General features: G+C 35.1%; 1 protein-coding gene across 5 annotated transcripts in view; it reads right to left on the bottom strand.

Annotated features, from left to right (window-relative positions):
- Gmppa (GDP-mannose pyrophosphorylase A) overlaps positions 1 to 19,773 on the bottom strand; it is a 156,447-nt gene that overhangs the window by 67,329 nt on the left and 69,345 nt on the right. For all 5 annotated transcript variants that reach the window (XR_016193564.1, XM_089239489.1, XM_089239490.1 and 2 more), the window contains one exon: positions 8,954 to 9,073. Coding sequence is in view for 4 of the 5 variants with exons in the window: in XM_089239489.1 (XP_089095615.1) it covers positions 8,954 to 9,073 (120 nt within the window). In the remaining variant the exon portion in view is untranslated. The remainder of the gene's footprint in view (positions 1 to 8,953; positions 9,074 to 19,773) is intronic.

Here is a 19,773-nt window from a genome sequence, read left to right as displayed (position 1 = left end):
CTCAATTATGATCTTGCTGAAGACAGAGAATGTGCTCCATAAAGTAGCCTACTCCAGGGTTAGCAAAATTTTCTTATAACACAATTTCCATTTGAGCTAAATATTTTATATCATCGTTTTGGAATTCAAAGTAAAATGTCAGAAAAGACACTTGAAATTTATAGTGTGGGAAAAGAAACTGGATCTCACTGTCATAAAAAGTGTTATGCAAAAGTGAAAAATCTGTTACCCATTACATCATTGGACCCATCGGACAACAATCTTTTGATCTTGAGGAATGGAGCAAGTTCTGAACATTAATTTACTGTGTGTAAGCATCATACATCTTTTTTCTCAAAGAATAATGAAATATACCCGAAAGCACGCTTTAATCCTTTTAAATGTCATGAGAAAAAAATAAAAGGTTTGAAGATATTAAACTTGCGTATTTTTCACAGAAAATAAATGAAATAGATGGTTTTACAAAATCAATTCTAAGGCAAAAAATATGCCATGCTTGTAGGGACAAACACATCAATAAATTAGGTGAAGAAACTGAATATTGTGAAGAGATGAACAGTGATAGTAATGTAGAGATAAGTAACTCGGAAATATCAATTTCTAAACAAAAAACACTTGAAGAAATGAATTCATCTGTACTGAACGTAGAAGAGTCACCAATTTTAAACTTCATAGGGTAGCTCCACAGTACAGGTCAAACTATGCCAAAAGAAAAGTTGAATGCCTATAACACTTCAAAGGTTTGTAAAGTTTTTGAAGAATTACCAGAAAATGAATCTCAAAGCACACTTAATGAAGATATTAAACAGAAAGCAAATGATATTATTTTGATAGAGTTAATTCGAGAAAGGACTCTATTTAACTATCACAACAAACAAAAACTTTCAAATTTCAACTCTGGCCTCTGCTTCATGGAATAAGGAAAAAATCTGTGAAGAGTTCAATGTCAATGAATATGCTGTGCAAAAAGCAGGAGAGCTTTGGTAAATGACAAAGCAATGGTGAGCCAATGTGTTTTTATTATAAAAAGAATCAAAAATTAAATTTCAATGATTTTTTTAATGCAAAAGTTTAAATTTTCTTTTCTAGTCATTATCTACATTTTTTTTGAGCATTTTTTAATGGAAATTTCATTTGCATGTATTGAAAATCTGTAAAGTTATGATATATTTTCACTAATAATATTGCTTGAATGGAGTTAGCCTAAGAGACGTGTCATTTGTGAAACTAGAAAACATTTTTTATCTCAAAAAGTTTGAGATATGTACATGAAATTTTGCATGGTCAACAAAGATGGTAGAAGTAATAAACAAAAAATAATAATTGGAATCTGGCATGATGGGTTGCATTTCAGTATCTAGTTGATTTGAAATCGGAGCGATCCAGTGTTATTTCGATAAATTTTGTGTTGCGAGCCAGAATATATATATTAACGGTCAAAAAAACATTATTTTTTTTCTCCAGTATTTTACTTCATATATTTAGGAAAAATTTAAAATAAAAGTTGTTTTGTAACTGCTGTGCCTCTGGTCTAAAAATATGTTGGAAAAATTGTATTTTTAATAATACAAAACCAAGCGACAAAAACGAAGTTTACATAATTGTTTGCATGTAAATTTCAAATGTAAGCATATGAATTATTTTTATTCGGGTCTGGGTCCAGTGCCCCAGCCTAAGGCGACTGTATAAGGGCCCTTATATAGTGACTATACCCCAGCCTATTTACGGCCCTGCCATTTACTCTTTAATTCAATAGATTCATTTTTTTTTTTTTTTTTTGTACGTATAATGAATCGCCTGGCATAACGGAATCGCTTTGTTTTATCCAAAAAAATGTCGTATAGAAAATACATGTATGTAAGAGGAATAATCTTTGATTTTTTTTTCTAAATTATAGGAAAATTGAAAGTTTGGATGGAAATTTTTTTTTGTGTAAAAGACGGTTTAAAGTGGTTCATTATGTAGAGACTCTGCAGTTTCATACATGTGTTAGAGCAGCAGTTCTCAACCTTTTTGACTCGCGGAGCCCTTTCAAGTAAAAACATTCTATGGCGGAGCCCCGTAGGATAATTTTTTAATTATTCATCAAAGTTACTGATTCATTTTTACTATTTAAAAATATTAATACTTATTTTTTTAAATTTTACTGGTTTTTTAATTTTCCTTGAGTGGCCACGGAACCCCTAGAGAGTGCACAAGGAGCACCGGTTGAGAACCGCTGTGTTAGAGGGTTTCTCTCCTGTTATTCCACAAATAAAATGCAACCGGAAAATTCCCGGGAATCTGAACTCATTTACTGGATCCCTGAAAAAAGAATATGGTTGAACTATATTACATTTCTATACTGAACTAGACATATCTAAGTAATTTTTATCACCAGAAGCATGCATTTTAGAAGCTGCACTCATTAAATTTTGAATAAAATTGATCTTATTAGATAAATTACTAAATTGCACACAGTGTCAGGGAAACATTTTCTGGATAATATGATGAGATGAACTCTGAAAAAAAAATTCATCTTGTCTCCACCAGGACGCAAACCCAGGGCCTCTTGCATACAGGTAAAGTATTCTACCATCTACACCACTGAAGACACGACCCTGCCTTCTTTATTTCACGCACTGTGGCATGAGGCACTAAAGTAGAAATATCAGCAGCCTCTCTTAACTTCAGCAAATGCCCCTGCTCCCTCAGGTGGGACGGTAAAAAGAGATAGACAGCTTTTCTCGGCCCAAGTTATCAAGGAAACATATTTTCTGGATATTATGCTGAGGTGAACTCAAAAAGAAAAGTCATCTTGTCTCCACCGGGATTCAAACCCAGGCCCTCTTGCATACCGGCACAGTGTATTTAACTCTTTCTGCGGCTGAATCTCTTTCCCCTTATTTTAGCATTGACAAGCCCAGACATTTTGAAATGTTGAAAAATTTCCATTAATTTGACGGGCAGTAAGAATCTGGAATAAATAAGTAACTTGAATTAGGTCTTTATTTCACCTTCATTTGAATTCATTCATTAACTAGTTGGTGACCGTAAGTTCAGGATGTGAAACCTTTTTCTTTTTGCAACAGCAAATCTGTTTCAAAACTAAGTGAATAAAATGTTTTTTTTGTTTTTTAATTTTGAAATATTAAAATGTGCAGTGATCTGATCTCTCACTTAATTGTCGGCAAAAGTGAACAAAAAAAAAAGACACATAAGTGAGAGAAGCGTATAATGGAATAGCCATGGCCCCCACAAGGGGGAGGCTGACATGGCTCCAGCCCTGGGGCCCGGGACGAATGCGAAAAACAAGTGAAATTGCAGGCCAAAATTTCAATGATGTAAAAATAAATATTGTGTTCAATCAGAAACGCTGTGAACAAACATTCTGCGCGAATGACCCCAAAATTATTGGAAGATGAAGCAAAAAAGCGTCAATTTTTGAAGAGCACTGACTTTTTGTGACATTTGCTTGATTTTTTTTCTTTTTTTTCATTTCACATGAGTGATGATGGCAGTCTTTCCATGACCGATGTTTATGTCCGTAACAAAACTTGTACAAAAAGTAAAAGTCTGCCCTCTTCTGGAACGTTTGATGAAAGGAAATTCATCGATTAAGTATCTTTAAAATTGATTAAATATGTTTTCGCTTATCAGTATTCATGCTTTGTTATATCGCACGTACGTAACTTCAACAAAAGAAATTTTGACCATATGCGCATCACTATAATCTTCAATTATTATCCAGGACTATTGGCTGCTAAGCCATTTTCCTGCTCGATAAGACAAACAACTTTCTTGTTACCACACATCAGAGGGTTTTGTAAAACTTTCTTAAAACGGGAGTTTCCCTTTTTCCGACGTGTGACATCATTTCGAAAGGGGGGGGGGAAAAAAAGAGGCCTCATTCATGCCTCACAAGAAATTCCTTAAGGATTGTTTTCATAAGCGGAGATTTTTTTTAATGAGGTAGGGAATTTTTACGGACAATTAGGGATTTTTTGTGATTTTCTTAAAAATTCGGGAGATTTAAGAACTTTTCGGGAGGTCGAGTGATGAAGCTAAAATTCGGGAGACTTGGCAGCTATGCTATAAATTGGACCGTGAAAAGTCTGGTCTGGGGGTCTGCCAAAGGCCCATTCTAGGGGCCCCGCATCAGGATGTGGGGGCCATGGGAATAGCATATCTTTGACCGGGAGTGCAGAAAATCCTCTTATAACTGAGAGTAACGTATAAGCGAGAGGGTGTATGGGTGAGAGATCACTGTATCTAGCTCAAATTGTTTGAAGGGTTGTTCTATAAATATTGAAATTACTCTGAAAGGAAAAAAATTGATTTTTCTGTAGTTAAGTAAATTTTCCTGAACAATTTTTTTTATGAAATTACATTATTTCCAACAATATTGCAGAATAGTATGAGTATACTTGCTTGATGAGGAAAGAAACTGATGAGATGCAGTGGAAATGTTATGAGAGAAACCAAGGATAAATTTGACACTAAGTAAATAAAACTAAAACTAACCAAAATAAAACTAAATGAAATCTTGATATAACGATATTCTGTGGACAAAGAAAAATACCATAGTACAGCTGTTATTGTTAAATTGACTGACGTTAAATATCTACCACAAGGGCCGCAACTAGATGCTTCATCAGCTGAGGCAAACCAACACCTTCTAGAGCAATGGTTCTCAACCTATTTTTGCCCATGGCCCCCTTTCAACCATCTCTCATTCCTGTGGTCCCCCCTTGCGACCATGATTAATTTCCTACACCCCCCCCCCCATTTTAATTTATAAAAATAGCGAAAAGCAAAATAAACATAATACAACACAGTAAAAAAATATTATGAATTATTTCCAATCAATGTAAACTTTGGGTCATTCAAGTATTCGTCAGCATCAGGGGGTTCTGATTTACTGACTTTTAATGACAGGGGGGAGGGGTTTGAAGGTTGCTTACGTCATCAACCACCTTTTTTGTTTGAAGATTTGAAATATTCTAAGCTGCTGACGAAATTTTGCTGACAACGGGGTAAAAAATTGCTAAAAATTTGCCGAGATAATACTTTAACGACCCCTTTTTGCTCGAAGACGTCATAGTGTCATCAAGTTACTGTACAGGATGAAGATTGAATTATTTACAAATTAGTTTTTCTTGAATAAATTTGAATTTGGATAAATCAGAATTTCAAACTAATCAGAAATTATAAATAATCAGATTTCAAGTTTAAAAATTATGGGTTTATTGATTATAATTTTGATACGGTGAGATTTACATTCATTGCGAAAATCTGATGTCTCGTTGAACGACAAGCTATCTCCACGTGGCTTTTTTGGTTCATAATGTGGGCTCTCCCTTGCAGGCAAACGAAGCAACGTGTTAGTTGGCTTACACACAACAAAATATTTCACATAGCAGACACTACTATATGTAATGTACAGGGTATATAGGTAATAAGACTTATGTTATTTTACTGGCAGACCGTTCACCCTACAGGAATACTTTCAATAAGAAAAATTATCCAAAGAACATGTAGTACTCAGATGTCATTGATGTTGCAAAGGATTGTATAGTTATTAAAATAAAAATGTTAACTTTTTATACGGACACTGTGTGCTCAAACACCCAATTACAAAGTGTAGCCGTCTCCCCTGATGCCAACAAAACCGTTTTATCCGCATTTAATGCAGTTTTTTGGTTGGTTGTCTTCAAATAAATGTTACTGTCAATCACTGTCATTAAAGTGACCCTGTATATATAAATACATTCATCTCGAAACCTTATAATTACTGATAACACAAGCTTATGACTACGACTCTGATTTTTATGACCTAAAGAAGAAACGTAGTTGCTAATGACTTATCAGCAACGACGTTTCATCTTTAGGTCATAAAAATCAGAGCCCTACTTATAAGAAATTGGATGAACACACACAAAGATGTCATTGTGTATGTTTTCGTGACTCTTAAAATATTTCATACTTCAAGTACTAAATTTCATCTTTCAACTACTCAGATCCTTATGCTCGGTGTTGAAACATCCTGCGGTGTTGAAAAATCAAATCTTTGTTAATGCTACTTAAATAAGGGAAAAATTGTGAAAAAAATATTCTATGCATTTTGTTTGAAATTAAATTTATTGGTCACTCTTTTAATGAATTTCTTCGTGGCCCTATTATCAGCAGTCATGGCTCCTCTTTTGCGATATATTCCTCCATGGCCTCCTGGAATATTCTGGGGCCCTCGGTTGAGAACCACTGTTCTAGAGCACATTCTGCTCTAGAAGGTGTTGGGCAAGCACACATTTTATCACCCCCATTTAATGTTCAACGAGATGTTAAAAGGTGAAATTTGCCCCCCCCCCCCCCCTTCTTAGTCCGGGGCAAGAGACCCACTTATTCCCCTCATCCCACTTACGGCCCTGTGACCACGGACGACCGGAAACTTCCATACTACAAAATGGTTTACTCATCAAGCTTATGTTACTGGAGGGAGTATGACGTCAGCTGTCACCGCCTTGGCAGTGCTGCGAACGGTGTCCCCCCCCCAACGTCTCCATCGGAAGATCACGTGACTCGGTGCAAACAAACATGATCCCCCATAGAGATCAATGTTAAAATTGCAGATTTCAGCATAGAAATGCAGAAATTCAGTGGGGTTTTCGGCCACATCAATAATTTTAAAAATTGAATTTAATCTTTAGTTTTCGAAATATTGAGCTCGCTTAGAGATAGGAAGCCCAGAAAATTAAATATAAAATATGAGCCAGACCCACTTTTGAGGTGGATATCCATGCAATAACATTAATTTCAGCTTTTTATTTATACGTTCTTAAGCACGAAAATGAGAATTAATGCCGCCGTATTGTATTATATTATCGAATTGCATCAATCCATATAGTTAAGGATGTTTCGAAATTAATTATGGGCCTTATATAAATTACATTGAAGAAGCTCTGCCGCTTTAATCAAGCATTTTTTAAGAAAAACTGGCAGATCAATAACTTGAAGTTAAAAAAATTTTGAAATATCTAGCTCCCATAAAAAACATTATAGAATTAATGGAAGAGATAATCCCAAAATCAATAAAAGAGGTAATTTCAGCATTAATGAAGTGATAATTCCAAAATAATTGAGAGAATTCCAGAATTAATGAGATACAATTTCAGAATCAATGAAAAATATTTTCAGCATTAATGAAAGAAATAATTCCAGCATTAAAGAAAGAAATAATTTCAGCATTAATGAAAGAAATAATTTCAGCATTAATGAAAGAAATAATAATTAATAAAGGAAATAACTCCAGAATAAATGGAAATTCCAGAATTAATGGAGGAAAATTCAAGAATTGATGAAAGAAATTTTTCAGCATTAACGAAAGAAATTTTTCAGCATTAACGAAAGAAATTATTCCACATTAATGAAAGAAATGATTCCAGTATCAATGAAATAATTTAATCTTTTTCCATCTTTAGATGAGTTCTTTATCCTTTTTTTAATCTTTAAAATGCAATATTTAGAAACCGAACTGTACATTTCTACGGGCAAACAAACTTTGTTTTCACAGAGTCACATGGTTTCCTTGCATTAGACGTAGATGCCGTAGCGGCGGCGCGATGCTCCCTCCAGTAATATAAGCTTTATGTATTTACTGCACAGCCCTTTTGTGTACCAAAAAGAAAGTAGCTTCGCAGGAACATCATAAACACTTTCGAAAGGTAGATAGCGCAAAATACCAATGTTTATCAAACATGCTCGAAAGAACAAAAACTGTTGAAGAATTTAAAAATATATAGCAGGGAAATTTCAAGCGAAATATAAAAAAAATACCTTATATATATTGGTTTCAAATCCTATAAAACAATATCGTTATAGAGAATATATTTATTGTAGTGGAGGATATCGCTGTATCGATAGTTGAACATACTAGGCAATTCCAAACAAGATTTAAAAAATATCATTGTAGAGGCATTTTTATTATTGAGTGCCATTGTAGCGAGGTTTTACTGTATATACAAACTCTATAGCGTACGTAGGATTTTCTCATCGGGGGGGGGGGCATAGGGGTGGAAATAGACTTGGAAGTTCGGGGGGCACGATGATGTCAATTCATATATACATTAGATCAGTCGACTCCACCTTTGACGCAGGTGGGGTGGATGTCCCTGTATCTCTACCCATGGGGGAGGGGAACATTCACTCAGCATTTTTTTCCCTTCCCGAAAGAGGTTTCGTTTTTTTTTACTGCAAAAATAAACCATAATCTCAGCTCAGGATAAACCCAAAATTTTGGGGGGGTGAGGGGACCGGCACTAGCATGTGGGGCTCATGGCAATAGTAGCGGCTATAACCCATGAAATTATTTTAGCAATGGCCCACCTATAGTGAAGACACATGTAATGCAAAAACCAAAGCCCCTTCCTTGAGTTCTCGGTCAGTTACTTTTGGTAGACTAGACTAACAGTTCCTTGGCTGAAGGACTTTCTCAGAGGATCTGTGGAACGTACCGTACAGTATAGTGGCTGAGGAAGCAGGATTTTATTTTAAAGCAAAAATATGTTTTAGGACAATGTGGAAAAAGAAAAAACAAACATTCTGAAACCCGTTATGTGAAAAATAACAGAATCATCCTGTTTTCAAACATCCTGTTGGATTAAACTGGTGGTATGGTCATTGTATTTGCATTTCTTTCCGGTATAGCTATCAATTGAAGGATATATAGGATATTCAGATACAGTTAATTCAGAAACCCCGAGTTCCAATATGTTCACATTCAGCGACATAAACTTCTGACAGATATGCAGTGACATGTTTTCCTTTTCTATGTTCGAAGAAAACCGTGGATTACTGGACATGCTAGATTGGTGCATGGCCGGATTATCGAAAATCTACTGTACATATTTTGGATCCTTATAAGAAACCTATAATTATGTTTCTGTTCATAATATCAATAAAAAGTGTCATTTCTAACCCAGCCGTTTTGATCTGACTCCACCAAGTTGAACTGTTGAAAACAAACGTCTTGCCAGTACCAGCTAATGGCATTAGAATATCTTGCTCGAGACGAATGCAATCACAGCTGTTTCCACTTCTGTAATGAAAGTTAACGTAAAATTTCATTCGAATCAAGTCATATTAAACGGTAAAGAAGTGAATATACAACAACAAAAAAAGTCTGTGTGAAACCTAATTCCATAAACCTGTTACTCATCAAATTATTAAAAAGCACTGTTTAAATCATTTAGGGAATGTTATAATTTTGATATGAAAACATAAATCACGTGGTAAAAAAACTGAAGGGAAGAGATTGAAATGAAAAGTAATTAGCAAATACACATTAATGCTCTCTCACGGTATCTTTCTTAAAAGTCTTATTTAAGCCATGACAAGCCCAGATTTTGTTAAAGCTGATTTTTCTCAATGGAACACATTTTCTCATTCCCTTTAATTTTGCACCTGTTAAAATTTGAAATTTTACTTCATAAAAAAAAATAAATTTTGAAGTGATTTCTGCTATGCCAGGTAAAGGGTTAATGCGATTTTTTTTTCTTATGACAATTTTCAATCAGCAAATAAAAATAAGTATGAATCATAAAAAGGCTCTCCGCAGAGAGCAGGCAGACCTACAACACGATATTGACACAACATGAAAATAAAGTAAATAAAATAAATTCAAGCATTTCCATCTTTAGGTTCAGAAAATGGAAGGCAGATGGCAGCATGAACATGAAACAAGCGTAACTTCAACAACATGAATACCTTAGGGCCAGTGTCATCTTAACACATGGGCTCACCCGAGGCACTCAAGAGAAGAGGGGCCTCAGAAATACGAGAAGTAGGTGAATTTTTCAAGAATTGACCAGGTAGGGCCTCAGAAAAATCACTTGGCCCGGGGCCCATGACTGCACATGCGTGCAGTTATTTAATGATAAGAGGGCCCTGCTTAGGGCCACACATACACTCAAAACACACATTCCGGCATGAGCCAATTCATTAGAAATTCCGTAGAGAAACCTGTACGAGGTGCATGTATGGTTAAATAGTGGTATGAATCATAAATTTTTCACCAGTAAAATGGAGGTCGATAACATGTAGCTGTCTCAGCAAGTATTTTTTACATAGGGATACCAGATTTGGAAACAGAGAAAGGAGGATGCCTGCTGCATGTGCACCCTCGGAAACATATTTTCCCAATTTCCACAACAGATGGCGCCATTATACTAATAAAAAAGCCAACACCTTCTAGAGCAGAAAGCCTTCGCTCGCAATATTTTCAATGCCATGATGTCATCATGTTCCGACCTGTTTCTTCCCTGACAGCAGCTGCTTGTCCCTAATAATCGCCATATTGACAGCCATTAGCACGCACGTGTGCAGATTTTTAATGATAAGCTTCTAGTTTAAATGTTTATCTTATTCATTTCTTGGCAAGGAAATAAACAATATTGTTGCCCAAGTCCTTTTAAAGAATAGTTGAAAAAAAAAACAGCTTAATCCAGCCGCCAGGGAGCTTTGTTTTGGGTGAAGAAAGTATAGGCCTATATCTGTACAGCTGTATATAAAATCAGGCGAGTTCATTTTTTACTACTACATGAAATGCATTGATGAATATTCTGTAATATTATTGCAAACATTAATTTCATAATTCCAATTTTCATAAACTCAGTGCTATACATAGGAGTAGGGCTTTATTATGTTAATTGATAATATTTGAATCATTTTTTAATATTATCCTTCAACGTAAGAAATGTTTAACAAATAAACAGTTGGAGAGAATTTAGAATTACAAAAAAAAAAATGTCATGGCTGCCCCCCCCCCCCCACATCCTGGAGTCGGGCTTCTATTATAAAATTTTTGGTGGATCTCGCTCCAATACTTTTCATGGGAATACATGGGAATTTCATCCAATACTTCGATGGAATTTCAAATAATTACATGAAAGGAATTATTTTATTTCATGCTGGTCCCCCCTCCTCCTGAAACTGGGTCCCTTATCTGTGGAGCGCCACCTGCTAGGGTCAAAGCAATGAAAATCCCAATTTTATAATTTGAACTAAATACATTCACAAATTTTGAAAAATTCAGTCTAATGTCTTTATTAATGTCTTTTATTTCATGTCAATGGGTGTGTATGACTTGACAGTCTCATATGGCATCGTGTCAATTTGCTGAACACCCAAGAAGAGAGTGAGGACTGGAACTTTCATCATTGGTTGGTGGCAGGGCTGTCTTAAGAGCATCATGGCTCATAGCATCAACACCATCACGGCCAAGTGGTTTTTCCGAGATCCTACGTGGTAAATTCTATAAAATTTCAACTAGATCTCATTTTTGTGAGGCCCTCTTCCCTTGAGGTGCCCAGGTGGGCCCATGAGTTAACACAGCACTGGTTGGTGGTTATAATCGATGCAGCAAATATAGCAATGGTTTTGACTGAGATGTCTTCCATGGGACTTGCCTCGTGCCATCTTGTGAAACAGGCCACAGGTGAACTGATTTGATAGAGGAAAAGGACCAACCAAGTCCAGATGTGTGTGGATAAACATTTGTGAAACAGTTTGATTAGATATCATTAAAGATGTGAGGAAAAAGAGAATATTCTGAGAATATTCTCCTGGATGTAAAAATTGGAGAATAATCGAGAATATTTTTCTTTTAAATAATTTACATTTTTTATTAATTTTGTTTATATGATCATTTTCTGCACACCAGTTTCTGCAATTAGACCGGGACCTAAGATTTATCGCTGATTTTGAACAGCAGGCTTGTTTTTTATACTTATAGGGGGTTGGTGCACTAATTTTGTTTATATTGTGAAATATAAGTCAGTTTTCATTGCCTGAAACATTTACAATAAAACAATTTTTGGTATAATCACCCCCCCCCCTCCCCCAATGACAACTTTTAGTTCAAAAATATTCTCAGAATATTCTCCAGGCCATGATGAGAGGTTTTAAAAGTTTGGTTATGGAGATTTTAGAAACCTTGAGATTAAAACCTTAAAAAATTACTTTAAAATTAGATAAATTTTCAGAAATATGTTCACAACAAAAGAAATTAAATCAAAGTTGATTGATAAAGGAAGCTATTCTTATATAATCACCTTCAAGATACAGAACTGTTGTTTTCTTCAATGCACATACACTTAAAGAAATGTGTGATATACAGAATTTAAAAGTTGTGTCCTGTTCATTTTTCTTGCTTTCAAACTTTAATATTGTGGTCTACAAAGAATATTCTTGAGAATATTCTCTCAAAAAACTACTATTATAAACTACAAGAGAATATTCTTATCAAAAATAATAATTATTCTCAAGTTATTTATTGAGATTATTTATTATAATACATGTTATTACATATATTCTTGATAATACTCTCTGGAAAGATTTCGGTAACTGAAGAATATTCTCAATGAGAATATTCTTCAGTTACTCTCTTTTCTATCAGTTATTCTCAGTTATTCTTCAGTTTCAAGAATATTCTCATTGAGAATATTCTTGAATTCAGAATATTCAAGAATATTCTCTGGAAGGACTATTATTAACTTCAGAATATTTTTTATTATTTTCTATAAGAATATTCCCCAGTAATTTATTAATTACAAGTAGTCCTTCCAGAAAATATTCTCAAGGATATTATATGTAACTACATTATAAACAGGAGAATATTACAGGAGAATTGATAAGAATATTCTCAAGTTATTTATAATGGTAGTCCTACCAGAGAATATTCTCCTCAATGAGCATATTTTCCAAAAGATTATTCTTGAGAATTTTATATCTCTAGATGTAATTAACAATAAAATAACACGTTTGAAATACAGAGAGGTGAACAGCGTTTCGCCACATCCAAGTATCTAATGAGTGTCTTTTGGTAGACTATTTGTGCTTGTTTTATGATTAGGCAGATGATGTGACATTTGATGTAGAATACAATTGGCCACTGCAGGTGCATTCTTATCTCTCTCTCTCTGACCAGATTTCACTCGGTAAATATGAGTGATCTCAATGTTCCTGCCAGGCGCAGATCCAGGGTGCTGTGTTAGGGGGGGCAATTTTTTTCAGAGAAAATTTTGATCAGTGAGGCCCAACCTAGTGTCGGCAGATGGCAAACATACTTAATATAAAAATTAATTAAACATTTAAATTAATTAAAAATTTAAATAATTAAAAATTTAAATGATTAAAAATTAAAATAGTTAAAAATTAAAATAGTTAAAAATTAAAATAGTTAAAAATTAAAATTAATTTAAAATTAGAATTAATTTAAAATTAGAATTAATTTAAAATTAAAATTAATTTAAAATTAAAATTAATTTAAAATTGAAAGTAGTTAAAAATTAAAAAAAATTACAATTTATTTAAATAAAAATCATTTTTTCAATAAGCAACATACTTATTAAAAAAATTGCTACGCAACAACAATGTTATAATTGATGAATTAGCTGTTTTGACAATAAATTTGGGCATTTGTTCCGGCTACCCTTGTAAAAAAAATTTTGAGGGGCAGACTGAATTATCTGTTATATTTAAAAGCATTGTAACGAATTCTGATGCATATTACCAGTTAAAAAAATTAATGTTAACCATATCAAAAGTGCAATTATATAAATAATTGAAAATTCTGCAAATCAAAAGAGAGCAGAATATCAAAAGCATACGAAGAATTATTATTTTAAAAATGTTCCTAGAATCCTACTTCCTTCTCCTTGATAAAAATTAAGGCTCATAGTTAACCGGACAAAATAATGTACACAAATAAAAATACATCTGTATGTATTCAATGAATATCTTTTTCCAGCTTTTCATGTCCAAGAAGGTAGATACTTTCTATATTAATGTAATTTTTTTTATCCCGCTGAAAGTATTAAACCTTTCTCGCTACGACAATTAGGTAAAAAATATGAATAAAATAAGGATCTGGATCAACTCGTGAAATCAATTTAGAGCTACCTCGATACCAGAAACCTCCTTTAGTAGAGACGATCCTTGAATATTTGAAGACACCACCCTTATTTGTAACGGGTCACACTGCACTTGTGAAAAATGCATGTGACTGCTCAAATTTCCTCTCACATATAGGGTCCATGGTGAAGGTTTCAGTACAGCACAGGATACAGACTTTATCATTTTCAAACAAGACTATAAAATCAAGAAAATTCATAAAAAATTTCCAGCTTTGTACACCTGATTTATGAAAATTTTTGCATTGGAAACCCATATTCTTTGTCTTGAAATAAAGTAACCCATACTACCATAGGAGCAGAATTTTTTTGAGGGGGGGCGGGTGAGGGGGGAACTTGAAATTTTTTTTCTTCTGAATAGGGGGTGTTACGCTTTTAGTGCAAAATAACTATAATCTTGGCTGGGGGGTTAGATCCCAAACCCCCCCCCCCCTTTTGTGTGTGTGTGTGCATACGCCAATGCATACATACTACTTTATATAGAGATATACAATAATCCAGTGTTTTTAGGCAGATTTTCTTCGAGCACAGAAGAGGGGACATAAATATAAATACAATGCCGCAACAGGCAAAATGCCCAATGACACGGCTGAGAAAAAGATGCCCATAACAAATATGGATGTCCCATATTTCAAAAATACAGCAACCCAATAAAAATACAATCACAAAAATTATGAACAATATATATATACACGTGATAAAATATTATACAATGCCCATAAAGAATATTATGGTTGTCTTATTCTAAGAATGGATAGCTTCTCGATTTACCCCAACACGTTTATCGTATTTTTTTTTAAACGTGTCAATTGTGTTAGAATTTACTACCTCCGGGGGTAAGCTATTCCATTTATTAACGACCCTATTAGAGAAAAATTCCCTGCGACACCATAACCTAGAATTGTCCCTCACCAATCGATACTGGTGTCCCCTTGTATAAAAGCAGTCAATTCACAGTTTACTAATAATTCATAGTCCATTCTATCCATCCCGTTGAAAATTTTGAACATTTCGATCATATCTCCACGACACCTGCATTCATCCAATGTAAACATATTCAAAAAATGAAGTCTCTCTTCATGACTCAAGCCCATGTACCAATAAGGACAATTGTAGCTCTTGTCTGCACCCCTTCAACCAAGTCTATGTCCCTCTGTATGTATGGTCTCCAAAACTTTACAGCATACTCCAGTCCAGGACGAACTAAGCCCCGGAAAAGTGGAAGAATGACTTTATGAGAACGCTAAGAGACCTTTTTAAAAACGAAACCAAGCATTCTATTCCCTTTTTTGACCACCGCTGAACAATGTTCAGAAACCCTAAGCCGCTCGTCAATAGGAATTGCCAAATCAGTGACCCTAGTTGCATCCGGGATAGTGACACCACTCAACTGGTAAGAGAACCGTAAGTTGTTTGATCCAAAATGAGCGACCATGCACTTGTCAACACTAAACGTCATGCTCCATTCATTTGTCCATGCTTCAATCCTGTTTAAGTTGGTCTGCATCAACACCCTATCGCTTTGATTCCTGATTACCCCCATTAGCTTCACATCATCTGCAAATTTGCTAGCAATCCCATTGATAACCTGATCGAGTTCATTGACAAAAAGTGAAAAAAGTATGGGGCCAAGGACACTTCCTTCAGGAACTCCACTTGTGGCGCCTGTCCAAACAGAGAATTCCCGGTTCACCATAACTTGTTATGAATGGCTGTAAAATTTGACTCCTGTTTTCTGTTACTGAATAAAAGAGGTAACACACACCTCCCCTCCTTTCAGTACATGGCACCAAATAGTATTCCCAAAACGGATGTTGCGGTTTTCTTCTTCCAGAGCTTTATATATTTTTTTTTTTGGACTATCGTTCTCATATTATCCTGTGACAAGCTGGCCCATGGTTAGAAAAGCATCTGCCCTGCTTGGAGGCAACTTTAGTTCCTGTATTCTTGAAGAATTTTGACACTGATTGGTCAAAGCATGTGAAAATGTGAAAAAAAGAACCAACGTACACACAAACACTTATATCAATAAAGAAATATATGCAGTGGCATTGGAGCCGGGGGTGCTGTTGGACGAGGCAGAGTACCATTTTAGTGATTTCTGCAAAAGTTGGCAACTTTGACATAAATTACACCAAATGTAAGCAATGCCGTATTTGAAATCCCAATTTTTTGTATTTTTCTCGAATAAATTTTGTCAGCCTAAATGTGCAATAAAACCTAGCAATGTGTTTTTACAATCTACCAAAACTATGTGAATTCGTTGGACAGCAATAAAATCATTTTCTGAAGCTTTGGTGTTTCCCTCAGTGTTGAAATAATATAAGTTATGTGTCGCATCAGGCTTGTAGACAGAAATTTCATTTGGAAAGTTACCACTTGCTCTTAGAGGGAAAAAAACAAAAAAGAACGAAATCTTATACGTTGCACTTTTTTTTTCAAAAGAAAACTTCATCACAAAGGACAAGTCAAGGACAAGTCACTAACTTTGACAACACCTAAATGTTGGTGCTATATATAAAATACAGTAATTGTGACGAATCTGGTGATTATGCATAATTGTCGGTTGTTACGCACAATAATTTCATCCATTTTGATCAGTGATTATACATAATAACCAATATAAATTCAGAGATTATGGTAATAGCTGTTTTATTTACTATAACAAGGCATTCTACAAAAAACACCAAAAAGTTATGAAATTCTGTGGTTTATTTCAAATTTGAAGTTCAAAAAGGAAATTGCCAGCTTAAATTGTTGTGATTAAATTTTTTTGAATTAATTTCAATTTGATGCAAATCTGATATTTCATATCGCCCCTCAACAAATCCCTTCTCGCAAGAGCAAAAGGAAAAAGTTTCCAGGAGAAATTGAGGATAACTGTGTGAAATAAGAATTTCACAAGAAAATCTGATATTTTATTTCGCTCCCTAACAAATCCAGACTCACAAGAGCAAAAAGGAAACTTTTCTAGAGAGAAAAAAATGTATCATTCATCAAAAATCTATTTAAATTTCTATATACACTGCTCAAAACAATTAGGGGAGCAAGCAAAAAAGTGAAGAAAACCATGCGAGATAGTCACGTATTGGCATACAATGGATAGTACACGCGTATCAATGCGCAATACAGAAAAAAGACGTAAAAAAATTTGGAATTAAGCTTTAATTCTTTGAAAATATGGAAAAAACATGAAAAGATGATTTAGGGCAACAATTTGGTTACATGTAAACGATAAAAAAAAGTACTGTTTAGACAGGATGCATGAGTTTTAATAGGGCGTGTGGTCTCCTCAAACAGCTAAAACTGCTGCACACCTGTTTGCCATGGATGCGATGAGGTCATCGATCAGACTTTGGGGAATACTGTTCCACTCCTCAAGAAGTGCAATCTGCAAGTCTCGGACAGTAACAGGCGGCCTTGGTTGCGCAGCAATGCGTCGTCCTGATTCAGGTCAGGAGAGCACGCTGGCCATTCCATACGCTGTATTCTTTCAGCTTCAAGCATGTTCTTCACCAGACAAGCTCTATGCGGTCGGCATTATCATCCTGGAAAACAAAGGAATCTCCAATGGCTCCAGCGTAAGAGATGACATGAGGTCGCAGTATCTCGTCTGCATACCTTCGGGCCGTCAAAGTGCCATTCCGAATGATATGCAGGTCTGTACGTCCACCTATGCTGATTCCACCCCATACCATCCAACCAGCTCGTCTGTATTGTGACCTTTCACGAACGAATGCGGGGTTATTTCGAGTGCCCCTGTCCCTCCATACCAGAACACGTCGGGTGTCACACTCCAGACTGAATCGGGACTCGTCTGTAAACAGCACTTGGCTCCAATCATGTTGCTCCCAATCTCGATGTTCAGCAGCCCATCTTCTTCAGGCCGCACGGTGGCGTGGGGTCAACGGAATGCAGACCATTGGCCTACGTGCATAGAGCCCTCCCTCATGAAGCCAATTACGTACTGTTTGGCTGGACACCCTTCCTCCTGTTGCCAAGAGCAACCGTCTTTGCAGCTGCGTAGCATTCTCTGTTCTGTTTCGACGGGCTGTTAACCATATATACCGGTCATCAGTTGCTGTAGTGGCGCGTGGCCAACCTTGCCCTGGTCGACGTCTAACATTTCCTGTTTCTTGGAATCGATTCCACAGCCTTGCAACAACATTTCTGGCGACTCCAACAGCGTCCGCGACACTACGTTGTGTTTGCCCGGATTCCAGTCTGCCTATAACACGCCATGCCATGGATTCCGGTAAATCACGTTGTTGAGACATCCTCAAGTCACCTTGTCTCAAAAAAAAATACTGCGCAATCGAATTTCACAGTTACTGCAGTAAAACAGACGTTTCTGCAACATCCCGATTTCTGCCCTTATCTCCTTTTTCTGGTTTTTGACGTCATGAACTTTGATTTGCATATGAAGTTTTCTTCTTCCGTTTCCTGCTAGGCTTTAAATTATGGATGATTCATTTTATGTTACTTATCGGTATACATCTTTGCGTAATTTTGTTAAAACCACTCTAATTGTTTTGAGCAGTGTATATATAATTTAACAAAAATCTATCATTTTATTTAGTGCATTCGGCATCCTGCGGCTTATCTAATGAAAATTTTGTCAATGCTTGTTTAATAGATGAAGAATTTCATAATGGCTAAGTATAGAATAAAACTGGTATTCCATACTTAACCTGAAACAAATTTTATAGAGAGAATGACAGATTTCATACTTTTCCAATAACATATAAATTAGAATTATTTGTTCCCGAATAAAACTGATACAAGATTTCTTATTGTATGACAAAACACTTTCCAACTTTTCCAGTTATTTAACAATGTTATTCATTGAAATTTGTTTTTCCTCCAAAGGGCATTCACAATATATTTTAACTGTACTCTGCAAAATTTCATTCACACTTCCAATATGTACAGGGAAATGAATGATACCAATTTCGCTCAATATCATATGGTCTTTGTAGACATTAAACTCAATATTGTGATCAATAATTCTCGTCACTTATAAAGGGAAAAATTATTTACATATATAAATAAATAATTATCATGACAAATTAATGATGCAAATCCTTCAGGTAGATTTATCAAATGCAGTTTTTGAAGAAGCTCATCATAAGCTTCAATTTTATATATTTCAAATAATTATCAATGCTTTCTTCAATTGTGTATTCCAGTTGTGGACACTAGCCTTTTTTTTAAAATTCTGGTTCTTCTCGTGTAAAGTTATTTCCGGTGAGATGTTTTGGACGACCCTGGAAAATAGAGGGCACAGCTCCATCTCTCAATCTGGGCTTTTCCAATGGAACCACAGTCTTTTTGCTGTCTTCTCACAAAAAAACTCCACTGATTTTCTTATATCAGTTTGTGTGGAAAATGTATCTTAATTACCTAAAAATGAAATCATAATATACATTAATAAATCTATTTGATCATGTCTTGGTTGAATGAAAACATTTTATGAAATGTATTTACAAAGTGGAACTTCTCTGAGAAGAATGATTATGAAATGAGAGACCTATCTTACAATAATGTTTCATTGTATTATATAATAGTAACATCTTTTCTGCTCACCGGGGCAAAATGCCAGGGGCGAAAAGTCAGGGACGAAATGTCGGAGGCGAAATTTCCGGATCCCCAATTTCGCAAAAAAAAAAAAAAAATATAATGATTTTGTCATCCTTTCAATTCATTCCTATCCATATGAAGAAAAAAAAACCTTCATTGCGTTACAGATATTTTCATCAGAGAGCAATGAAAATTAACCATGTCATTGTTGGTGAATATATTATAGCCAACATCTGTGCGTTTAGCA

This window comes from Pholcus phalangioides, unplaced genomic scaffold (genome assembly GCF_987345545.1).
Source record: "Pholcus phalangioides strain wild (caught in Gottingen) unplaced genomic scaffold, Ppha-v1.0 ptg000011l_1, whole genome shotgun sequence".
In the NCBI taxonomy this organism is placed as follows: Eukaryota; Metazoa; Arthropoda; class Arachnida; order Araneae; family Pholcidae; genus Pholcus; species Pholcus phalangioides.
This window is presented reverse-complemented; position numbering and strand designations above follow the sequence as displayed.